Genomic DNA, 22,256 nt, shown 5'->3' on the forward strand with positions numbered 1-22,256 from the left:
TCCCCTTAGGTCGTTGCAAGGTTCAGAGAAGCCCTGCTCATCTCCTGAAAGAGACCTTGAATGAGAGAAATGCTAGGAGTCATACGGGTAGAGTCCTGTTCAGCCCCGCGATGTGAGGCAACCGCCTCAGACAATTCCCCAAAGGAAACGCAACGAGGTCATCGTTCAATCATGCATCGACATCCGTGAGGATCTTGGTCCGCCCAGGAGCTCTAGGTAGTAGGGTTACAGGGTACCTCCTACCTAGTAGTAGCACTGGAGCACCGATGTCCACCCACGCCCAGCTGCAAGAGCCGGTCGTGGCACCTTCCAGATGTCTTCTAGTCATTATGATCGTGAATCCTACCGTCAATCCTGGAGGAGACCGACCCGGTTTGACGACGAGTTATTTTCGAGTGTGGGGTGACCTTCCGGCTGTTCCTGTCGCTCGTCACCTGACGGTCTAATGCGGCCAATTTCCGCCATTCTTCAAATTGACAAACAAAGGACCAGGGCACCCGGGGGGAAGAAAGGGAAGGAGGACGGTCGCTAGGGTCCGAAGGGATCAATAGTATGTCGACGTGAATTGATGCCAGTGCCTCAGGGATGGGCGCGCGATACCATCATTTACCATCACCATCTAGGCATGTACATTATACAGTAGCTGAGTAGACTAGCAGAGTCTTCCGACGCGATTGTTGTGGGAAAGCACTCAAAGTAGTCGATGTCGGGGATACGAGATCCGAACGGTCCGCCCGAGTGCCTAAATCATCACAAAGGCCTCCACTACGACTAGAAGTGATGGGGTACTCATGTACCTGCACCCCCAGGTCTCTTTTGCGGGATGGGTCAGGGTCAAATGTCAGGCTGTGGTAGAGATGATACAGCCCAACTCGTCCTGGAGTGAAACGAAAGGGTAATTACCTACCTAAGGGAGTCGGGGCAGATAGAGTAGTACAGCAACGAACAGAAAAGTTGGTCCAGCAGATCCAAACCGGAAGGATGGTACGCATGTTTACCTAAACCTAAAGCAAAGGATCCCGAAGAAGTTGGGACACGGAATAAAGACTAATCAGGCGGCTTGCGCCGCGAAAAGAAGTGGAGCCTCAGAAAGGCCGACCGGTACGATTTGCGAGATGCGCCCGACCCTGATGTAATCAAGTAGACGCCCGTGTTGGAAAAAGGTTGGAGTTGTACATCGAAGAGCTGCGACAGAAGCGAATGAGGCATAACCAAGGACCGTCAACAATCGGACGAAGGTTGTTTTTTTTTTCCTCCCAACGACAAGGTGCCTCTCAATTATCCTGTCAGTCTTTTGACGGTAGAGGTTCGATATGACACCATATGACCGTAGTGACCACAGATACACCATGACTGAATATTTAGTTGTCGGTGAGTCGTGACTCACCTCATCATGACCCTCGCCTGACCAGACGTGGTCAACTCGACACATCAGTTAGAGATCGCTTTGAGGCGCATATGCAGTGGCCTTAGCTCCAGTGGCTGATTACATCATGTCCTCGTGCATCAGGTCCATCCATGTCCGTACTCTTATGAATCTTCATCTCTCGCATCGTCGAATCATCAAGTGGCTCGCTTGACTGTGAAGCGCCATATCCATATTAGCAATGCCGGTCAGTAGTGTGTCAGCAGTTCAACAGTGCAGCACTGCTGCCCAGTAAATGCCGGTTTGCCAGGGTTGGCCGTGGGTGCTTGTCAGTGGAGAAAAGAGGTGGCCCCAAAGACGCTAGTCAGATTCTGGCAAAGATAGCTGGAGCCTGATTAACCGTTTCGGGAGACTCCCGTCAGAAGGTACTGGAGACGGGTACCACGTACCTATTGTTGATCATTTAGTCTGAAGAAAACCTTTATTCTCTAACGCATGTTATAGATTCGAGTCCACTAGGTACTTTTGAGCTTGATGATTCCATTCCGATGGATTTCTCGTCCTATTCACTTGTGTGTTTCAATATTTTTGTATTTGCCTACCTGCGCACTTTGGCACCCTTACCTGTCTGACTCTGTGGGAGGTGACGACCGGGATAGGCGCACAGATATGTTTCTAGATTCTGCTACTCTCTACCGATAAGGTAGTAGAACCAGGTATTCTACAAAGTTCCAGCAATCTTCTGCCACCTGCCTCAGCTTAAACTCATCCACTGGAAGGACTAGATGGAACCTTGGATCACTCGTTAAACCACGAATGAAGGGACCATGCAGTCTTGGATTTTTCCGTTGCATTGACGACCGTGGCTTCATGGGCCCTTTTCACCACCCGATCTACCTACTACCAAAACCTCGACAACGATCAACATGAACCGAAGTTCATCAACCACAACCGTGGGCGCAGGTGTCGGTCGGGTCTGGTGAAGACCTATTTCCAGCAAAGTCCTTTTCAGAGAGACTCGACCTCACCTATGGTTCAGTGCCCACGGATCGGGCTGTTCATCCGCAGCCCTCGTTCCCTGATGAGAGCGTTGAGCCCCACAATCGAATCGTCCACTGGAGTCATGTCATTGGAGTGGTGGAAATTCCCTCTCTTTATCTTCCAACATGATCTTTCTCGCGTCTGCTCGCCCCGACCAGACGCACTGCTGCCAATGCTCCACCACCGTTAGTTGGTCACGGCTAAGGTTACCAATCCACAAACATTCGAAGCCAATCAAGAAAGGTTGGCTCTTTTCATAAGATCATGGTCCGTTGACAGTGCAATATCTAGAGTCAAGACAGGATAGTGATTTGCTAGGAATAATGTTAATCTACGGAGTCGACTACTGCTGCGTGTATGCGGGACTACGGGGGGTGCATACTGCATGAAGCATTGAAGGTACATACATGCTACATAGTCATACAGTAGCGTCAGGCCACTCCACTTCCCACCGGAGCGCAAACTGGCCACGAGTGCAGGTGGTGATACTATTATTACTGGGATTGACAGAAGCCTCCAGTACCGCAGCGCAGGAACATCCAGTGTGTCCCGTCTGTGTGCAGCTGGGGTGTCAATTCCGACTCCAACCCCTAATAAAAACACCGCACAGGTGTCCCATTCGGTAAGTGTAGTAGTGTACACTGTACACTACTGTACCATGGACATCTGTCCTTCCCCCGGGCTGCATATTTGCCGACATCAGGTGCTGACATCACACCGATGCCAGGCTCGCTACACAGCACCGGGAAAACATCGCATCGACCGGTGAACCCCGGATATTTCCATTTTGGGCCATCGCAGAAACCTTGATTGACCGTCCAAGTTTCCGCTCCCCGTCTCACAAGGGACACTCCTCAAGTCACGACACCCACGTCCCAGTCGACCTCTCCGTGGCTAGGAAATGACTCGGCATGGTCGCTCTGCTTTCAACCTATCTCTGCCTTTGTGGGCTACGCTAGAAATCGCCTGGGAAAAGACCTCTTATAGGGACCGCAGCGGCACAGACTCAAGTTTCACGCAGCTGACCTTGTCAACCGATGAGGGCTTGGACAAGCGTGGAAGTTTACTGACGACGGACGAGGATCCCAACGGCGAAAAGTGGTGATCTCGGAGTAACTCTCCAAGAAAGAAAAAAAGACAATGTTCTCATTGGCTTTGACTACCATTTGGGTCTGGTTTTCCCTGATCTAGGACTAGGGTGAGGGTCAACCTACCCGAACCGAACGACAGAAGAGGAGTCTTCCTCTCGGGAAGTGGTGACTGTTATCCATGAAATCGGATCACCAGGCGGAACCATTCTCCGGCTCCGAGGTTGAATGCGATGCATCCACCGCGACCGCCAGAGAACAGAAGAAAAGAAAAGAAAAGAAAAGATCAGACCGAAAATGACGCTGAAAGTAAAGCGGACATGTCCCAACGATCTTGCGGTCGCATTTCGGTGATCCCGGGTAAGGCGACCGATCGCTATGCTGGGCCTGCCGTGCTTGTGCAGGGCTGATGAGCTTGTCCGAGGGATAGTAGTCTTTGACCAGATGGGATCAAGTCAACAGCTCAAAGACGGGAAGCCAACAAGGAGGAGGCTCACCATCGATCTAAACATAGTACGCCTTGCAGCCTTCCAAGGGACCCAGTCACCAGATCGAGTATGGCGTCGTCTGACCTGATTGGGACGCGAAAGGAGTCCTCGACTCCTCCGTCCTCACCTATTTTGAGGTCCACTCGTCGACCAGTGGGCTTTTCAGCCCTTCGGCGGCCCACTCCTCCGTCGATTCAGAAGTTGACCGTGGTCGGGGAGGCCCCGGGGCCCTTGGGTCACGACCCATGTTGGCTGCAGTCCTGCAGGCTGCACATTGGATGTTTGTGCAACGCGGTATCCATAGTATCTCATAATGCCTATTTGTATATGTGTGCAATGTGCATAACCTCCGACCGAGAGAGTACCGTACATGCCTTTGGTGACTGCAGGACAATGACCAGCCCGCTTGTCATTCACTCCCACGCTGCACTGCGACCCTGACGCACTGCGACGGTACAATTCTCCATTACTGCAGTCCCGTGCGCAACCTTTGTACAACTGAATGGGTTCCGCTCTGGAGAAACGTGGCAACCCACGGAGTTGGTCATCCACTGACTCTCGCTCCCAACGAAGGTCTTCGAATCAGTTGCAAATGGCAAACTTGCTACAGGGATGCAGTCAGACCACCTCGCCTAGTGATCATTGAGAAAACAACGACCTCGGACATCTTCTTGTCTACAAGCATGGTCGATTCAAAATAGCTGAGCTGAGCTGAGCTGAGCAGACTGACCTGACCACGGAGTCGTGGTAAAATGCCCGTTCCCGTCTTGCCTAACATGGAAAATGATCGATAAGCACGGATGCCTTGGTAAGTTGGTAGAGGGAACCTACTTGCCCGTTTAGTCAGGCAGGTTAGCTTTTTCCCCCAGACTACTGTATATAAGGTTCCGAGCCTCCAGCTCTATATGATGCTCCCTTTTGAAAAAAAAAAATGTACTATAGCTGCGCCACCTACCACCTCAACTAGCAATACTTGTTGCGCAACCAGCCCTCACCGGTCTCTAAACATGTATATGATTTTCCTCGGTCTCACCGATCATCACCATGGAATTGACAACAATCCGACCCTACAGACGAGATCTCCCCGAACCGAGGGGGTGGTACTAAATGGGTGCCCTCATCACGGTAGATCCGATCCGCCCACTGCTTGTGCGCAGTGCGCACAAGCAGAAATGCAACCCTGGGTCGGGCGATCGTGGCGGTGTCCCCAGACGGTGATCATTCAAAGACTCTACCCGAGAGCTCCCCCATCCGAATTGACGAGAATTGACGAGGAAATCGACGCAGTTGGTGTGAGGATCACAAGAAACCTCCACACGGCTTCACTCAAGTAGTTAGTAGAATACTCAATGTTCAGAAGAGATGCATACGAATCCCATGTTGGAAAGAAAAGTTTAACCTCGTCCTCATCCGCGTCCGCGACTAACCTATGATGGAAAAGGCTTATTCCTTGGTTCACGCTCATCAACTCTCGAATTTCCAAGCGCTAATCTTGTTCGGGAGATGGTCATGAATTCGAACAAGGGCAACCCCAATAAGAATTCAACAACGAGGCAAAATTGGATGATCATGTTCATCAAGTTTGTCTTTTTGTGATGTCCCTTTTGACTTCCAACACACCTTTTGACCCATGACCCTACCACAGGGCGAGCGTGCGCCTGCGTGGCTGGTGGTTCAATTACCCGCGGCCCTCTTTTCTCTTTTTTTGGTTTTCTTTTCTCTTTCTCCCCCTCTCTTCCCCTTCCCTTCCCTTTGGTTCCTGGCCCCTTCTTATTCTACGCAGGACCCGCAACTTATCCCCAGTGGGTAATCGCTTGCTTTTGCGCCCAAAAATTGGGACATTTCAGCGGCGACATGAACCACTCACCTGTCGCTACTGCAGGAGAAGTATATGATCATTGACCGGATGATAAGCTGCCAAGGCATTTCTTTGGAGAAGAACCGAACGATGGACCATTCAACCATTCAATTTTGTGGTCCTGTACATAATGGTTCCTCAGGTCTCTGGCGCGCTTCAACCCGCTCGCATACATCAAAAGTCAATTTCCATCCATGTCTTGAATCCATGGGTCGGATCTCCTTGTCAAGGTCTGTTCCCCTTGCAAATTGGGGATGGGATTGGATCGAACTTTCAAGTTGAAGCAGGCACCATTTGTCCATGCCTATATGGTGTTTCCGGTGATGGGTCGTGCCCGGTCGGGGCGCAGGACAACATGGGGGGGGGGGGTTGTCAATGCCTGTACTGAGTACAGGGTACTCGGTGCTCGGTACTCGGTGCTCGGTACTCACTAGAGTCACGACTCACTTCTCCCTTCTCCCGTCGTCAGTAGTGTAACGAGCAATTCCAGATTGTTGCAGAGAGTCTTGTATAAGTCCGTTCTCTCAACTTCAATGTTACCTGCGAGCGCGGTAGCACCCAAGCAAATTCCAACCCTCACACATAAACTGTACAAGGTACTAGTCTTTCCTCCTCACTATAGTAGCTCAATGATCTCGCTCATGACTCTCGGCTGATCCGATCCCTACGTAAGATTCTTCACGGATGTCCGGAAACCCCCGTTTGACTAGTTTCGGGCAATTTGAAAATAGAAGAAGGGAATTTCGAGTTCCTGTCCAGTACCACTACCCACTACCGAGGCTGAAGATTTTCCTTCGAGCAGTTTCTCCTTTTGATTCCAAGAATGTGCCAACCGGATGACAGCTACAAAGTGGAGGTGGAGGAAGGTGCGGGCACTTCTATTTTCGGTGCCACCACTGCACCCGTCCAGAGAATGGATATACCTCGGACATTCCGATGATGACGGCACCAACAGAGAGATGCCCGGGGGACATCCACCTGCGCCAAACAATGATGATAGGTACCACACATATCATGAAGAACCTCCAGCACTGTGTTAGTGTGCACGGTGTCCAGTTCCCTTGATCGAATACTAGTTGCGACCATGGGTTGATCCACTAAGGCTTCAGGCTCCTTTAGCTCGAAATAACCCGAGTCGCAAATCACACGGGTTGAGATTACGAAATCATACGTTCCGCTGCTCGTGGGGTAATGGTAAGCCTGGCACTCATTACCTTATTACTTTATGACCTTAACGTGCATGTCTATGTTTGATGGACCAAATTCCATCGTTCTGTAGAGATTGGCTGTTCCTCCACTCGGCAAGTGGGAGTTTCCATATACATACATCAATAGGGCTATGCGATCAATAGAGTTATGTGATCAATAGAGCTACGTGATCAATAGAGCTACGTGATCAATAGAGCTACGTGATCAATAGAGCTACGTGATCAATAGAGCTACGTCATCAATAGAGCTATGTGCTTGTGTTGCTAAATCTGGACCTACCAGCACCTGAAATTCGAGGATGCAAAGATGGGCTGGTGCGCGATCGCAATGATTCCATCAGATAAGTCACGTCGTGGCGAGGAACTTCTGATTGAAGATCCTACTCGCTTTCCACCGGGTTCAAAACCAACCAAAGAACCCCACACTCGCCTGTTGGTTACACTTTCCACTTGCAATCTACACAGAACAGCTCAAGATCCTTTGCAACTCCATATTAAATTACCGTATTCCTACAGGAGTCCTACTACTGTAAGGCTTTTCCTGCTGCGTTGTGATCACGAGTCGCCAAGAATACTTGGGACTGGGAGGTTCACGACAGAATTAGAGTTTGACTCCCAAGCCAAGTGGGCCAAATCCCGTTTCCAAACAGCGTTTGATCGTGACGCGCCAGTCAAAGGGCTGCACCTATCGTCACTGGTGCCTTCTCGGAGCCGAAATCTCAACGAGATCGACCCAAGAATGCCTGTGCGCATTTGCCTTTTTGAACGCATTGCGAAATGGTGATTCTCCCGACACCCGACACCCGACACCCGAGTCTCGAGTCTATGTGTAACATTGTTGATCGAGGGTGGGAAGCGTTTTCTGGATTCAAGTATCCCGCTTCTCTCATGGAGTCATGTTCTTTTAGTTGGACCTTTTGCTATTCTCACCGTCCTTACAAGGTGCAGATTGGAAATATCTTGCAAATTCCAGGGGTTTTTTTTTTTTTTTCATGGGTGCTCTCCGGTTCTATCAAGTCAACAGTAACAAAATGCAGGGACTACAGCTTGTCGATGGCCAAGTCGTTTATTGGCCTACCTTGGGAGGACCCTGTGTCCTCTCGGTTTGTCAAGGAAGCGGACGATCAAGGGCTTGAAAGCAAGTACTGTAAGTGTGGAGAGGACAGGAGTAAGACCACCAAAGGTACCCAAGCAGTAAGCTCCACTCGCCCTAGACCTGGACTAACGGTAAGCAGTCTAGCCTGTGTCGTTTTAGCCTTCCACTGCCAGGGTTTCGGCGCGCCAACCTTATTGGACTTGTTCTCCGTTTGTCCAATCTGATCCGCTAAGTTCCTAGTTATTGTCAATTGGAGACCAATTTTTTTTTTTTCACCACTACAAGAATTCGAGAGGTCTGGTTGCTGCAAGTTGGTTTCAATCACGCGTTTGAACGGGAGGGAGATGCGGCATTACTCGGTACTTGCGGCTTGCGGTGTTTGTAGTTGTTGTGGGTACGGGGGGGCAGGGGGTTTGGTTTCATCATGAGGCTCGATGGGCTTTGGATTAGCGGATTACAGTTTGATTTACACGCTGATAGCAATGTACGTCGTACGGTAGCTGGATCTGACTGTACTATACGGTAGAACTCCATCGTTTTGTGCCTTTGTTTGGGCCAGAATACAGTATCATAACCACACAACACGCCAAGACGCGGTCGGCACCAACAGGTCCATGCTTTTTTTTTGGTCCATCGGCCGCACGTTGGCAACGAGTCGTGCGCCTGCACTCCAGTCGGGAGGACCGCCCATGAACATGAACCCGCCCTCTCTGCGCAGTACGCACACATTTGAATATTCCCCGATGGCCGAGGTGTTAGGCAGGGCCCCGCTGCAATTTAACCCTGTTTCAACAATTATTGTCTGCATCTGCGTGGGGGAAAACACCTAGGGCACGGGGTACTGTACGTCGATCAGCGTCGTGTTATCTCGATGGCTGGGCGAGGAGAGGGCACGGGGTGGGTATTTTTCTTTTCTTTTTTGTTTCCCCCCTTGGGGGGGAGGGAAGCCCTGCGCATTGGAGATCGGTACCTGCATGAACTCCACGAAGTCTATGATGGAGAGGATACGGTTACGCACATCTCCATCCCTTTGTCTCGACACTCACGTCCTTAAACCTAATCTCGTCATAGACCATACTTGCACCCTTCTCGAGAGAGGGGTTCCGCCGAGGGGGGGGGGGACCCAAAGTTTCCAAGGCCTTCATATTGATTGAGTTCAATATCCATGAGACACAAGACAATCGTTCAAGGTTTCTCCTTTGCCGAGTACCTTACATACAGGCCATCTGGTGATGAGACACTGTTTAGCTCGGTCGATGTCAACTCTTTGGATGAGCTGGGCGAGGTGAAACCGGAGAGAATCCCAGTTGAGCGCCCTTGCCGCTTTTGATTGCCAGACTGCCCTTTGGGGGACAAGAGAGGGTCGAGCTCGATGGCGGTGGACATTGGCCCACCGCGCAGGGACATCTACAGGTAGCGGGCTTGTCTTTGTCTGCTGGTCGTTATTCCTACCCACGGTACCCCCGGGGCACTTCGGATAGCTGACGAGATACACAGGAAGTCTGGTCGAGTGGAAGCAAGGTGGTCCGGTGGTCATCTCCATTATGGTGTGCGAATTCCAGGGTGCCCTCTTTGGCTCGAGAGAACTCGAGAGAACTCGACAGCACAAATTGTCATTCGTCGATGTCTATCTGCAACCTTCTCGCAATATGTATACTCTGCTGCCACTGGCAGTGACCCGTGCACGAATAGTCATGTCAAGCAAAGCAACGATATACACTATCCAGTGAGCTCGGATCTGCCGGAAAAGACAAAATCTGTACTCGCCTGATCTGTGCATCAACAGCCAAACCCTCGTATGACATATTGTTGAGATAGTGGATCCTGCAGCCTATGTTGCTCCGACAGAATTCAATAGAATATGATTTGTTTTTATCTGTCAAACAAAGGTACAAGAGAGAGAGAGAGAGAGAGCAAAAAGGTGAACCAGCAAACCCTCACCGCGGCGCCGGACTCGGGGTCGTCCCCTGGTCCATGCGCTGACCAAACCAGTCCCTAGACAGCCTAGCCGTTGACAAGTGCAGTAACGCTAGGTTTCATGTTTAATCGGAGTCCAGTCGGACTCGAGGGATTTTGCGGACCCAAAAAGTCGGGAGCCAGACTAGCCAAGTCCCACCGGGGTTTTTTTTGAGGGGAAGACACTCGACAGTGGACAGTGGACAGCGGACACTACATAGTGTATAGTGTAGACAGACTGTCAACTTCAAGTCAAGTCCCTCGGCTTTTCCGTGACTCTATGAGATTAGTGGCTCCATGCACGCCAAAAGAGGAAGGGATTCAGTCCCGAAAGACCAGAGCCGGGGGAATTGTAGAATACCTCTATTATGACGGACCTGAGCCTTTTCGGTTGTATGGCTAACAACTGCCGGCGCTAGCGGACAACTTCCGATAGGCACTGATCCAACAGGGAACAGGGAACAGGAAAAAAAAAGCGGTCCTTGGATTCGGGTTCAAGCACGATTCGTCAGCTTCGAGAGCTATTGAAAATCCGACAGTGGACCCCGTGTACTAAGTCACTGTAATCTTCCGCTAGAGGAGCGTACTTGAGTCTTGTAGTGCCGGAGAGATAGTAGTACCTTATCAGTCACGGGGTGCTCTCTAGTTCTACAAGATAGCTCACTCTCGAGTAGAGAGTCTCTACGATCAGTATCTGCTCTCTAGTGCAGCTGGGCGTTGTGGACCAAAAGTGACCGATTCACTTTACTCTGATCAAACCAAGCCAACGAACAGACCACAGATGAGGTTTCTTGAAATGTCCAATTCTCCGCTTGCACTTATTTCTATCGAGCAAGCCCGTGTGCCCCTGATGTGCTGAGCAAATCCATCTTTGGGAATCGACCCGACCCTCGTGCAATCTGCAGTATGCATGGAGTGACCCCCACCGTGAAAATAGAAGAACGCTACGGATATGACATGATCAAGATGGCCTCAGTAAACTCTCATACATCGGTGAGTTCGGACAAAAGCACCTGCTTAGGGGGGATTTATACTTCATGATGTGCACCAAGCTTCTCTGCATAGCACGGCCGTGGACAACGCCAGAACGAACTCGAAATTCGATAGACATCAGGAATATCAAAATACCAGCCCTGATCGTCGTCTTAGGTAATGAGTACAGCACGAGGTCTCCAGTGAAAGTTGATCCTTACTACTCAGGTCAGTCCTGCACGGTCACGGCTGGGTTTCAGGAGTCTTCCGGTTCAAAGCCCCGGGTGAGCCCTACCGGATCATTCCGATATTGGCAAACGTGAAGATTGACTCGGGATGACCATTTAGAGTCTAGGTCTCTCGTAGAGTAGATATTCCGTTTGTGTTTTTTTAACTTGGCTTGTCTATCAGGGGCATGTCCTTGAGCAGATGATCCCAGCAGAAGTACCTCACTTTGCCCGTCCTACATGATGCCCAAAGGATCTAGACTACTCATGAGACCTCATATCCCAAATAACCACTCAGATTGGATCAGTCAGAGAAGACGTTTCCCAAACTGTAAGTCATAGATCGGATCTGGGAATACCGAGAGACGCATACATCTCATTTTCCCTCGCTGCGAACAGCATCTACATACGTCTAGGTTCTACCTCGTCCAGGAGGTTTAAACGGTGGCGAGTCTGAAACCCTGATAATATAGTGCCCAATCTCACCCAATCGCCTCGTGACTCCAGTTCCATGAATGAGTGGACGGATTGAGTTCAAGTACCCGGCCCGACTCGCCGGGGATCCAGTTTATCCAGTTTACATGAGGGAGTCGAAGAAGGCAGACAGTCTCGCTCCTTGCGCTCTACATTAACATTCACTTCAGGGGGCAATCGTGTCCAACCGGATCAAGGTAGGAGGATCAGATTATTGTGTGTCTGCAGTGCTTCACAAGAACTTCTGGGTCCCACGTTCCATTTCAAGGTGGATCAGTTAGGCTTGACTAATTGACTAACTAAAGACGGATGCTTCATGGTCGAGGCAGTCTTTCTGGGGACTTGAACCCCCCCCCCCCCCCCCCCCCGCCGGACATTGGCCGTTTCGAGTCTGGCTACAGTTCAACATCAATTCATCATGAGGGTATAGTCTTCTCAACAGATTGAACAAGGAGCACCAGAGGACTCGAAACGCCAGTGGGGGAGAGGCGTCACTGTGAGGATACTCGTATGAACCTTCTTAGTCAAGTGTCGAGATCCTGCAATCTATGTCTGTACTCTGTAGTCAGTGGCCTGAAGCCAAGAATCGAGAGGACTTCGGTCCCCCTTTTCCATCTACTGTAATAGACTAGTCGCATGTCCCGGGGAAACGCCGACGCAGCAGCTTCTTTGCCTGTCGAGTACTCAAGTGCGATCTGCATGGACTCGGCCTAACTTCGGGCATTCTCCAGGCTGCCGCGAGTTTGTGACCACTCAAAAGGTGTCACAGTAGTGACAGTACTACTGCACTGAAGCTCAACGCAATCACAAGACTCCGCGGAGCTTCTGCACGCGCGAGGCGCCTCATGCGGTCGTCACCGACTTTCCCCCAAGTCCAAGTCCAACGAGTGCAGAGGAGACGTCAGTAGGCGTGACCCCTGCCTGTGCCAATGGGCTTGGCTTTCGAGAGATCACTGGCACACTGGGACTTGATGAAGCCTTATTTTGCTGTCTGCTAAGCTGAGAGTTTTACTCCCTACTCATACATTTGAAAGGGGGGGGGGGGGGGGGGGCTCTCAATCATCATCATTATCATCACTATTACCTTGCTTGACCATGGGCAAAGTACAGCGTTGACAGGGGACTATCCGACGTACCTTTTTGTTCTAACACCCACCTGGTCTCTCGGAAGAGGATCGATCGGCGATCGCTCGTCTTAAACTCCAAGGCCCTATACTGGTAGCAACACCAAAAAGAGAGTTGAGTCGTTGACCCTGTTCACGATTCTCGGATTCAATTCACACTTATTTAAGTTGCCCATGGACTTGAACAGGGCATCCTCAGCAACCGTCGAAGCACAATGCCTGGCTTTCCCACTTGCGCTCTTGTGAGAGACGTCTTCCCTGCCAGTCAGGATGTGGCTGAAACCCCCACGTGAACAGAGCAAACGAGCCCTTTTGTCTCTCGTGTCCGACGCAAAGACAGATTTGACCATCCAATCACAGCTGACCAGATGCAGCTAGAGACAGCGACGCACCGGTCGTCTGGAGGCCCCCCAATTCGAGGCTTTGTGCACTCGTTACGCCACACCTTTCTCGAATGATGCGACAGCTTCGAGCAGTATTTTGTTCCATCATCCTCTCTTTGTTGTTAGTCAAAACTGAAGTGGACTTCATCTCATCCAGGTTGGTCCGTTCCTTCTATGATGCTCAGTGTTGCTCCGCCTTCAAGGACTCTTTGGCCGTGGCCATGATCCAAGGGGGCCCGGGGATACCCTGGCGGAGGATGTGCTATTTGACGAAGCAAGGAAGTTGGACGGTGACACGCACAAGGCCAATGACTGTTCTCATGAGATCAATGGGAACGTACCAATGCCAAGTCCATGGAGTGCTGGTGAGCGACCATGTCTGCTTATCCACCGGAGAGTTTCTTCCATGAACTGCCTTCTGTGGTTCGTTCGCCGAGACAATCACCGCCCCGAGGCTTCCACTCGTAACGCCTTTCTCAAAAATTGGATCTGACTTTGACAGGTAATCAATAGCCTGACAAAAGGAGAGCCTTGATCCCCATATTTGCAGGATCGCCGAAGCTGATCCGATCTGCGTGCATGGCCGATTCTTTCTGGTTGTGCGCTGTCCACGGTCCATGATTCTGACCCGTCACCCTTGTACTGAGCTTCTTTTTTACTCATGCACTTCCTGCACGTCGGCACCGGCACTAGAGCCTTTTCTCTGCGGGCCTCAAATCCCGAGGCAGCCCCTGTCAAGTCACAAAGTGTCCAGCAAGCTTAGCGTTCGGATTCAATGTCAAACAATCCTCTCAACTTGACTGTTCCTCAGCAATTTTTTTTTTAAATGCGCGTGAATGGCATCCCGATTGTGATCGAAATCCATAAAACGCCAGACATCAGTGCGCCCCTGATTTGTTCGCCTGCAGAGGGGCCCGAGAGACTGCTCCGCGCCTTGTGTTCTGACCGACCTACTGGGCGATGCGTCATGACACGAAAGACCTCGGTTCTTCTAACCTGAAATCCCAACGTCAACTCCGTTGTGGTGCACTAAGCCAGAACAAAACCGGGGAGGGAACAGGGAATTGACCGCTGGATCTCACGTCGGCCAGCTAGGACCCTTCCTTTTTTTTTTTTTGTTTTCGGTGATCAGCATCCCACCGTGAACTTGCCCACGAGCGCAGGGAATGTCTCACATTGAACATGCGTCCAGAGGTCTGCTCAAGCTCATAAGTGGGTGAATAGGCGATTCACCGGGCCACTGGACTGTTGGATTGTCTCACTCGGTTCTGCAAGAGGAAAGGTTGGAGCGGCCAGCAGAGCTGCTGGGTTCTATTCTTAGCCCCACGGAACTCACAACACTTCGGCGGAGAGAAGATCTTCCTCGATTCATTTGGGATATCAATTCCCTACAAGCAATGTGAAGATGCTTGTCAAAGGGGTTCATTGGAAAGGGGAAAAAGAAGATCGTCGAGCGGACGAGGAGTAAAAAGGTCAGTAGGGTGAGAAATTGAGGAAGAAGCCGCAAGGCCAAGCTGCATGTGGTGGAGAGTGGGCTTTGCGGGTGGGACGGCAGTACTTGGCTGTGAGTGCCTTTCGACCCTGCAGGCCTGCACTGTTCCTCTCGCAGGCACACTCAAGCACAATACGCTTGGGGATCTCCTCGACACCAAATGAATGCAAAAGTGAGATTGAGTCTGACTCGGGCTTTCTATTTGGCTTCTCATAAGCACGTAGCAGAGCAACGTGCGCCTGTCCTTGCCACAAGTCGCTTGTGCAGACGTGACCTTCGTGATGTCTCGGGCAATGACGCAGTAAGACTGAATTGAGGCCGAACATGGAGTTTCCTTTAGACCAAGCTCTCATTTGGTGGCATATGAGTGTTTCCATTCATTGTCAGCCGCCATATGCAATTCAAGACAGTTGACGGAACTGGCCAACTTATGCACTACCCAACTCATCCTCTCACCGGACGCTGATCGTACACGGCCGTTGCATACCCAAGTCACGTTGTTGGGCATGATCGCAGTATTGCCTCTACCCATGAGACTGAGGCGCGGCGTATTCCGGTCAGCTAAAGGTTCAAAATCGGCACAGAGCTGAGTCGACTGCGTTCGCCTACTCTCCAAATCCAAATTGATTTTGATCGATTGTTTGAATGGAAGAAATTTGCGAGGAAGGCAATTACGCACCAAAGCACGCATAAAGATGGCTAGCTAACAGCGATATGAATTCACTTAACTTCTCCAACCTTTGCAGCTCGTACTTTGAGCTAGAGAGGTGACTTGAGTCAAGATCAATAGTAACGATAGCTCCATGCTCCACCCTTCACCATGAAGACTGCACTGATCAGTAAAGCCAAAACCTCGAAATCAACATCCGGTATTTCAATCCTCCAAACAAAACCACAACCGCATCGCCCGCCCCTAAGCACGGTCTGCAATGTCGTACACCGATTGACCATAGCAGACATGATAGATCTGAGACCAGAACCGGTACTTTGCCGGTCGCAGCTCCTTCTCATCGGCGAGCCACATGGCAAAGCATGTCGCACTTTCCTCGGGCGTGTCACTTCGGTATTCTGCAACCTGCACTGGAGGTCAGAACCTCCATCTTGGGACCATACGCATGGGCATGTCAAAGTGCCAGGTGACCAGTTACTCACATCCTCATAGGCTAACAGGGTCTGGTAGTGTTGATCTGTCAGTCCAAGTTCATACACCGTGCTTTCGTGGATGCACTTCGAGCCCATGATATAGGCCCGGGTGAGCAGTTCACGGTTCCCCATTTGCTTGATCGCTTCGATATGCTGAGTCTCCGACTGGTGGATAGATGCAACCTCAATCAGGCGGGTGATGACGTCGGCCTCCCATCTCTCAAAGAATGGGGTTTCAAATCTCTTGAAATGGCGCTCGAGCAGTTGAATTTCACGCTTCAGACGGCTTGCGTTCGCTTTGAGCTGGGTAATCTTCAATTCAAGAATTTCATTTGATGCATGGAGAGCCCTTATCTCTTTGACCTGGACGTTGTCAGTGGGACCTGCCGAGCTACGTAAACTGCAAGTGTGTGAGACCTGCTCACCAGATTTTCAGATGTCATGTTGGGTTTGGAAGGTGATGTTTAGACTGACTTTGGAAGTCAGCACTTCAATTCACTCGTCTTTCGGTATGTAAAGAGTCTCTTCCGTACTCTGCCGGTTACACTCTTTGCGAAAGAGGGGGAGGTGATGTAGGATATCCTTCGCAAGAGAAGGGTGGTCATATTCGTGGGTAAAAAACAGTTTGGGGCGCCGCTGCGAGAGCAGGTGACAACGGGGCCACTGTGGCCGAGGAAGGCGCTTCGTCGTGTAGCTGCCACCTCCGAGTCGAGTCGCTGATGACATCGTGAACTTATCAGACAGACAACAATAGATTCCGCGTGAACATTTATCCCATTCTATGCGCTTGTGGTCTTTCTCTCCACTCGTAACTATAATTACAACTTGCTGCCATTTTGCTTCCCGAATTCAATGACCAATTTACCAAACTGCTTGCCCTGCTTCATGTCCTCGAAGAGATCATCAATAGCGGCGAGGTCATCAATGTCAACCTTCAGCACCCGGGAAACGACAGGGTGGATGTTCTTGCTCGCAACGAAGTCCACCATTTCCTTGAATTCCTTTCGTGACCCCATAGTTGACCCACGGACATCAATGTTCTTGAGCACGGTTTGCATGGTGAAGGGCATCTTAGGAGAAACGGTCATGCCATAAACCGAGAGAACTCCGCCGGCCTATGTGCAAGGTCGTGTCAGTCAGAGTATGGTATGAGCGCAAAGCTTCCACTGCCGGTCACGATCATCAAGGGTGTTTATCGGTCTATCTTACCTTCAGAAGCCGAGTGGCCTTCTCAACCGCATCACCTCCCGCACCATCAATAACTGCGTCAAAGCTCTTCTTCCCCGAAGGCAGCATCCCGAGCAACTTCTTATCCCAGCCATCCTCTTTGTAACTGACACCGCCCGCGGCACCAAGGTCAATTGCTTTTTGGATCTTGTCCTGGCTAGAACTTGTGACGAAGACATGAGCCCCCCGAGCAACGGCAAATCGCAGAACCATCAAGGCAACACCGCCGCCAATGCCGGTGATCAAAATGACTGCACCCTTGCCCGAGTTCTTTTCGCCCGCTTTAGAGACCAACGCTCGCCAGCCGGTCAGGCCCGTCAACGGTAGAGCCGCAGCCTCAGCATCCGACAGATGAGCAGGTGCTTCCTCCACCTCCGATTCTTCAATGGTGACGTACTCCTGCAGGGTACCCTTTTCATAGACCTTGGTGCCGCCCATGATGCGATATCCCGTGGGCTCCTCCGGTCCATCGGGAGAGTCTTTCCAGCCCACGCCTGGGTTCAGGATCACGCGTTTACCTTGCCATTTCTCGGCATTGGCCACCTGGGGACCAGCCCCGACAACCACTCCCACACCATCTGCCAAGAGAGGAACATCAAATGATACACCAGGGTACAGATGCTGTCGAAGGAAAAGATCCCGGTGGTTCAGAGAGGCAGCAGTCAACTTGACCAGCAGCTCTCGCCCTTGCGGGGAAGGCTGGGGCAGATTGCGCACGGTAAGCGGGTAGTAAACCTGACCAGGCTTGCCCGGCTTCCCATCAATGGGTGAGATGTATATGGCTTTAGACATGTTTTGGAGGTCACTGTGGCCAATTGGTGTAATGAGCTACCAAATGAAAAGAGACTCCAAAGAAGGAAATAAGCTCACCACGCACCGCTTGTTAATAATGTTACCTCGTGCGGGGACGACAATCTTATCGATAACCGAGGCTCTGACGGAGTTCGCCCCATTTGAGTGGATTAATAATGCTGATGACGGAATCCCAGATTCGCCTCCAACCTCTCCCTACGATATACCTTGCGACTCGTAGCTACTCAAGCAGTCGCTGAAGTGCAGGGCTGAGTCTGACCAATTACTCGCTAGGTCTTCCATGAGTGACGCACAGCTTCTAGAAGACAGGCGACAGGAGCAGAGTAGGCTGTTTCATAGATTCATTCTACATGTACCTTCCTCCAGTCATATGTGGAACCTCGGTCCAGTGGGATAGTATAATTCGTTCACAAATGGCTTGCCGATCATCCGTCATAACAGCTTTATTACTTTCGACCTAGTCGATCAAGAGTTTCAGCAATAGTCCAGCAGAAAAAAAGAGCCTTTGACTCTGCCGCGGAATCGAATAGACAGCAATTGAGTCATGTTTCTGTCAGCAGCGTGTAGGTGCTTTGATGTACAGTACTCTGAAGTCTGAACAGATGCGATAGATCGACATAGAACTAGGTACGTACGGCATGTGTGGCAGTGTAGAAGCCAAGATAAGACATTGCCTGGGTTCGCAGTCATTAAATCAATCGGGGAACGCCGAGGTCTTGTTTAGAAAATAGAAAAAAAAACTAGGGCTGGTACTTAGTAGCTTGCTTATGATCGGCTCCCAGGTGCCATTTGCCCATTCTTCTGATGTCGATTTTATACGAGGCTTGAGGGACCCACCTGCATCCTATGTATTCATGGCTCAAGCATGAGCATAAGCGCACGGCTGACGATACAAGTACCACGTACCCCTTCGGGCAGGGCATTGACAATGTACAAAAGCAGAGGGAAGGGTTGGAATTAGACGTCTCTTCTGGGAATTATGTGGTAAGCACTGAACGCGAGTTCCACTGTCCGAAAAGAAGATCAATTCTCAATCTACTCCCATCTTTTTCACTCTCACATAGTGTCATGTGTCATAACCAGGCATAAGAAGAAAATTTTGTCACCTGGGGAACAAAAGGCAAGACTACCGCATAATGTAAAGCACTGGATGACCACAGCATTTCTCACTGCACACCTCCCAGTCATCAGCCGGCACTTCAAATCCAAAGCGTGCATGTCCGACTTGAGCGTCCACGCTACTTTCGGAGCTGGTATCTTCGTGCTCAGTGGGGTCAGTGTCAGAGGATGAACTTGAGTCATGGTGGCGGTGCTTTCGATACCGTGTGTGCCGATGCCGATGCCCGTGAGGACGGACTTGCTCACGTTCAACAAATTTCCCTCGAGATTCATGCTTGTGCTCGCGAGGAAGTGCTTTTTGTGACTGTGGCTGTGGATGTGGAGAAGGAACATCGAAATGCACAAGACCACAATGACAGACAACACGTGCCATGGACGGACCAGATGCTTTTGCAAAGTCATTCCCGTGAGGCGTGCGGGCAGCATTGCTCTTTCTGAACTTCTCCTTCGGGGCTTCCGCTGGTGGATGAGCCTGGGGTTTGGCGGCTGGGACAGTCTCAGGTGTGTGTTGAGCAATTGACTGACAGCAGTCCGGACAGTGAGAAGGAACTGGCACCTTGATCACGTAGTGCTCCGGTGCTAGGCCATGATAGCTGTGTCGATAGGCGTGGGGAGGATGCAATCTGTGTGGAGAGTGACTACAAACCGGCGCATATTCACCATTGCTGTACTTGGACTCAGTATCGCTATCAGGCGAACGAGGTGCCTTGGAAGACTTGTGAGGTATTTTCTGCGAGTTTTTGGTTGAAAGCTTTTCCGTCGAGTCAGAACGTCCATGTATCGGATGAAAATAATATCTGGAGGATCCCCGTAAGTGGGATGCTTTCGATGAGGCTGAATTTGAAGAGTCCGACTCTTCACCAGGAGCTGGGGGCCTCGTTTCCTTGCGCGCTTGTTCCCGAGCGGCGTAAGCCCGTCTCTCCGCGGGAGGGGTGGTTGGCGAGGAGCATTTGGTGGTTCGTGGTGGTTTCGTATGAATCGAGCCATTGCGCTCCCGGACCAGAACTGGGTGAAAATGTCCGCTGTGAACATGGCCAGGTAAAGCATAGATACCCCCGCTCGGATGATAGAAATATCTAGGGTATGAGGCTTGGATTGAAGACATGGTCGACACTCAAGTTAAGAGAAGGTCCTTCCAGCCTGGCAGTTGGAACATGTGACCTGACTTCAAGAGATTTGACGCCGGGGAAAGATATCTGAGTAGTCACGGCCTGAACAAACTCTCAATGCATGGAGAATTGACAGGAGGGAAAACATGTGGATTTTGTATTTCCGCTCGGATACTAGAGTCTTCGGCTTGGGTGTATAGCTAGCGTTTGCTGGCTAGACCTACCTGTGGCTATGACAGACAAAGAAAATGACGATAAGGCATTGTTGGGCGGTTGAGATTCGCATGGGTCATGGAGTTTCCGAAGGCAGAATGGGTACATCTCACCCAACCTGTGATTTCAAGGAGAGCCACTGATACGTCGGCACAAAGAGGGTACGCTCCGCGGAGCCTGTCACAAAGGATGAGCATCTCGACCGGACGAGCAGATTGCCCGCCGTACTCAAGCATGACACTCATTCAGCCAACCCAGCTTGCCGAGCGCAACACTTTAGTGGGGCAGTCTTAGCCATGACACACAGTGGCTCATGTTCGTTTGGTAGACAAAGGAGTGGATGGATATTCGGGACGGGTAATGGCTGGGGATGAATGAAAGGAGGCGGGCGAGGAGAGGAAGGGGTGGGAAGCGAAGCTCAACGTGGCTCCCCGACTTGCGCTGAAGGTCAAGGCGGTCCCTTCTACCAGATGGCACAGTCGAATACTGTACTGTATATTATTACGAGTAGCAAGTAACCTTCCTACCTTAATACTAATATGTAGTAGCTTCTAGTCCATTGGTCGACAACATGAGAAGATCCACGAGTTTTAGTAGAGGCAACATCGCCGACATTGATTGTCGGTTCCCTCTATTGAGTGCTTCTGACGATATGACGATGCTGAAAAGCACCATACCATGTATCAACGCACTTTTCCCATTTTGCCAGCCGTGAGGACATGAGTATGCGTGTTTGTCTTAATATCAATATGAACCAATCGTCTGCAGTGCAGCAAGGGCGTACGGCATTCAAGGGACGACAAACAGTCTCGCCACAGCCACAGCACAGCTTATCGACGAGGGCAAGAAGGGGCAGATTATTGCAGTCACCTGGTCAAATGACTCGATTCACAAAACAATGTCCATGTGAACAGATTTTCCTGCTTTAAGAACAAGCGCTCTAACGAGTCCATGAGGAGAGAGATGTTATACACACCTAAGTTGCATAATGTTGATGATTCAGAGGATGATGAGGCTCGTCAACTACAGGACGTACCGTAATATTGGAAGTCCTTACAAAATACAATAACCGTTTAAAAGACGTGGCCGGTCCAATGACGGAGCTGAAGTGGGCGTAACTGCAAAGACCCAGCAAGCTTTTATTGCCACACACACAAGCTCACGGGAACCAAGCCTTCGGGTCCATGGATGCCATGGTAGTCGACATCATCATTTTGGGATCGAAAACACAGTCCTTTGACAAGACACATAAAAGAAGATGGAAGTGAACGGTCAGACAAACATCAAATTGGAGGATATCGGCAACTCTCACAGGCTAACATAGTTGTATCTATTGAGGACTCCCAATTAGAATGGGATATTGAGCATGTCCATATGATACTATGAAGTGGCCTTACTATAACAATATTTTTGAGTTTGTGAGCTACATTACTGTACATTGTACTTCTGAGATTTAGAATACGTATATACAATGGCTATAAAAGATGGGCTGGATTTATGATGTGTATGTCGTTGTGACTTGTAAGTGTCAGGTAGTGGTCTTCCTCGAGTTACAATAACTACCTAACTCAACAGTCAACGCTGTAACTACTAGGTAATCAGTAATGTATGTAATACTGTGTTGTGTTCTACTGAGTGAGTCACGTGATGTTTCATCTTCGCGGCCTGCACGAGCTCAACAGGTGGTACTAATTTACAGACTGTTTCATTATTACCATACAGGCTCCATTTACACCGGCAAACAAACACTCGTGGCTGGTAACGCATGGGTATGAGCCGACCAGCAAATCTATTGCCACATCCCGCTAATTTGTTTTTGGCCTCTGGAGAAACCCAAGCGAAATCGAGTTTCGATCTCT

At 50.4% G+C, this 22,256-nt stretch overlaps 4 protein-coding genes across 4 annotated transcripts; 1 reads left to right on the plus strand and 3 right to left on the minus strand.

Moving 5' to 3' along the window:
- Positions 1-3,308: 3,308 nt before the first annotated feature.
- N7539_001124 (uncharacterized protein) lies at positions 3,309-3,512 on the plus strand (the record flags this gene model as incomplete). The annotated part of the gene is made up of 1 exon (XM_056930728.1): positions 3,309-3,512. One exon carries the CDS (start codon positions 3,309-3,311, stop codon positions 3,510-3,512), a length of 204 nt encoding a protein of 67 aa, XP_056795021.1.
- Positions 3,513-15,686: 12,174 nt separating this feature from the next.
- Positions 15,687-16,315, minus strand: N7539_001125 (uncharacterized protein; the record flags this gene model as incomplete). The annotated part of the gene is made up of 2 exons (XM_056930729.1): positions 15,687-15,848; positions 15,926-16,315. Coding segments are annotated over 2 exons (552 nt in total), but the record flags the coding sequence as incomplete, so codon positions are not given.
- Positions 16,316-16,734: 419 nt separating this feature from the next.
- Positions 16,735-17,935, minus strand: N7539_001126 (putative alcohol dehydrogenase; the record flags this gene model as incomplete). Its single annotated transcript, XM_056930730.1, has 2 exons — positions 16,735-17,031; positions 17,126-17,935. 2 exons carry the CDS (start codon positions 17,933-17,935, stop codon positions 16,735-16,737), a joined length of 1,107 nt encoding a protein of 368 aa, XP_056795023.1.
- Positions 17,936-19,082: 1,147 nt separating this feature from the next.
- Positions 19,083-20,180, minus strand: N7539_001127 (uncharacterized protein; the record flags this gene model as incomplete). The annotated part of the gene is made up of 1 exon (XM_056930731.1): positions 19,083-20,180. The coding sequence occupies one exon, from the start codon at positions 20,178-20,180 to the stop codon at positions 19,083-19,085; it is 1,098 nt and encodes a 365-aa protein (XP_056795024.1).
- Positions 20,181-22,256: the final 2,076 nt, after the last annotated feature.

The sequence above is a fragment of the Penicillium diatomitis genome (genome assembly GCF_028827545.1).
Source record: "Penicillium diatomitis strain IBT 30728 chromosome Unknown utg000001l_segment0_segment0, whole genome shotgun sequence".
NCBI lineage: Eukaryota > Fungi > Ascomycota > Eurotiomycetes > Eurotiales > Aspergillaceae > Penicillium > Penicillium diatomitis.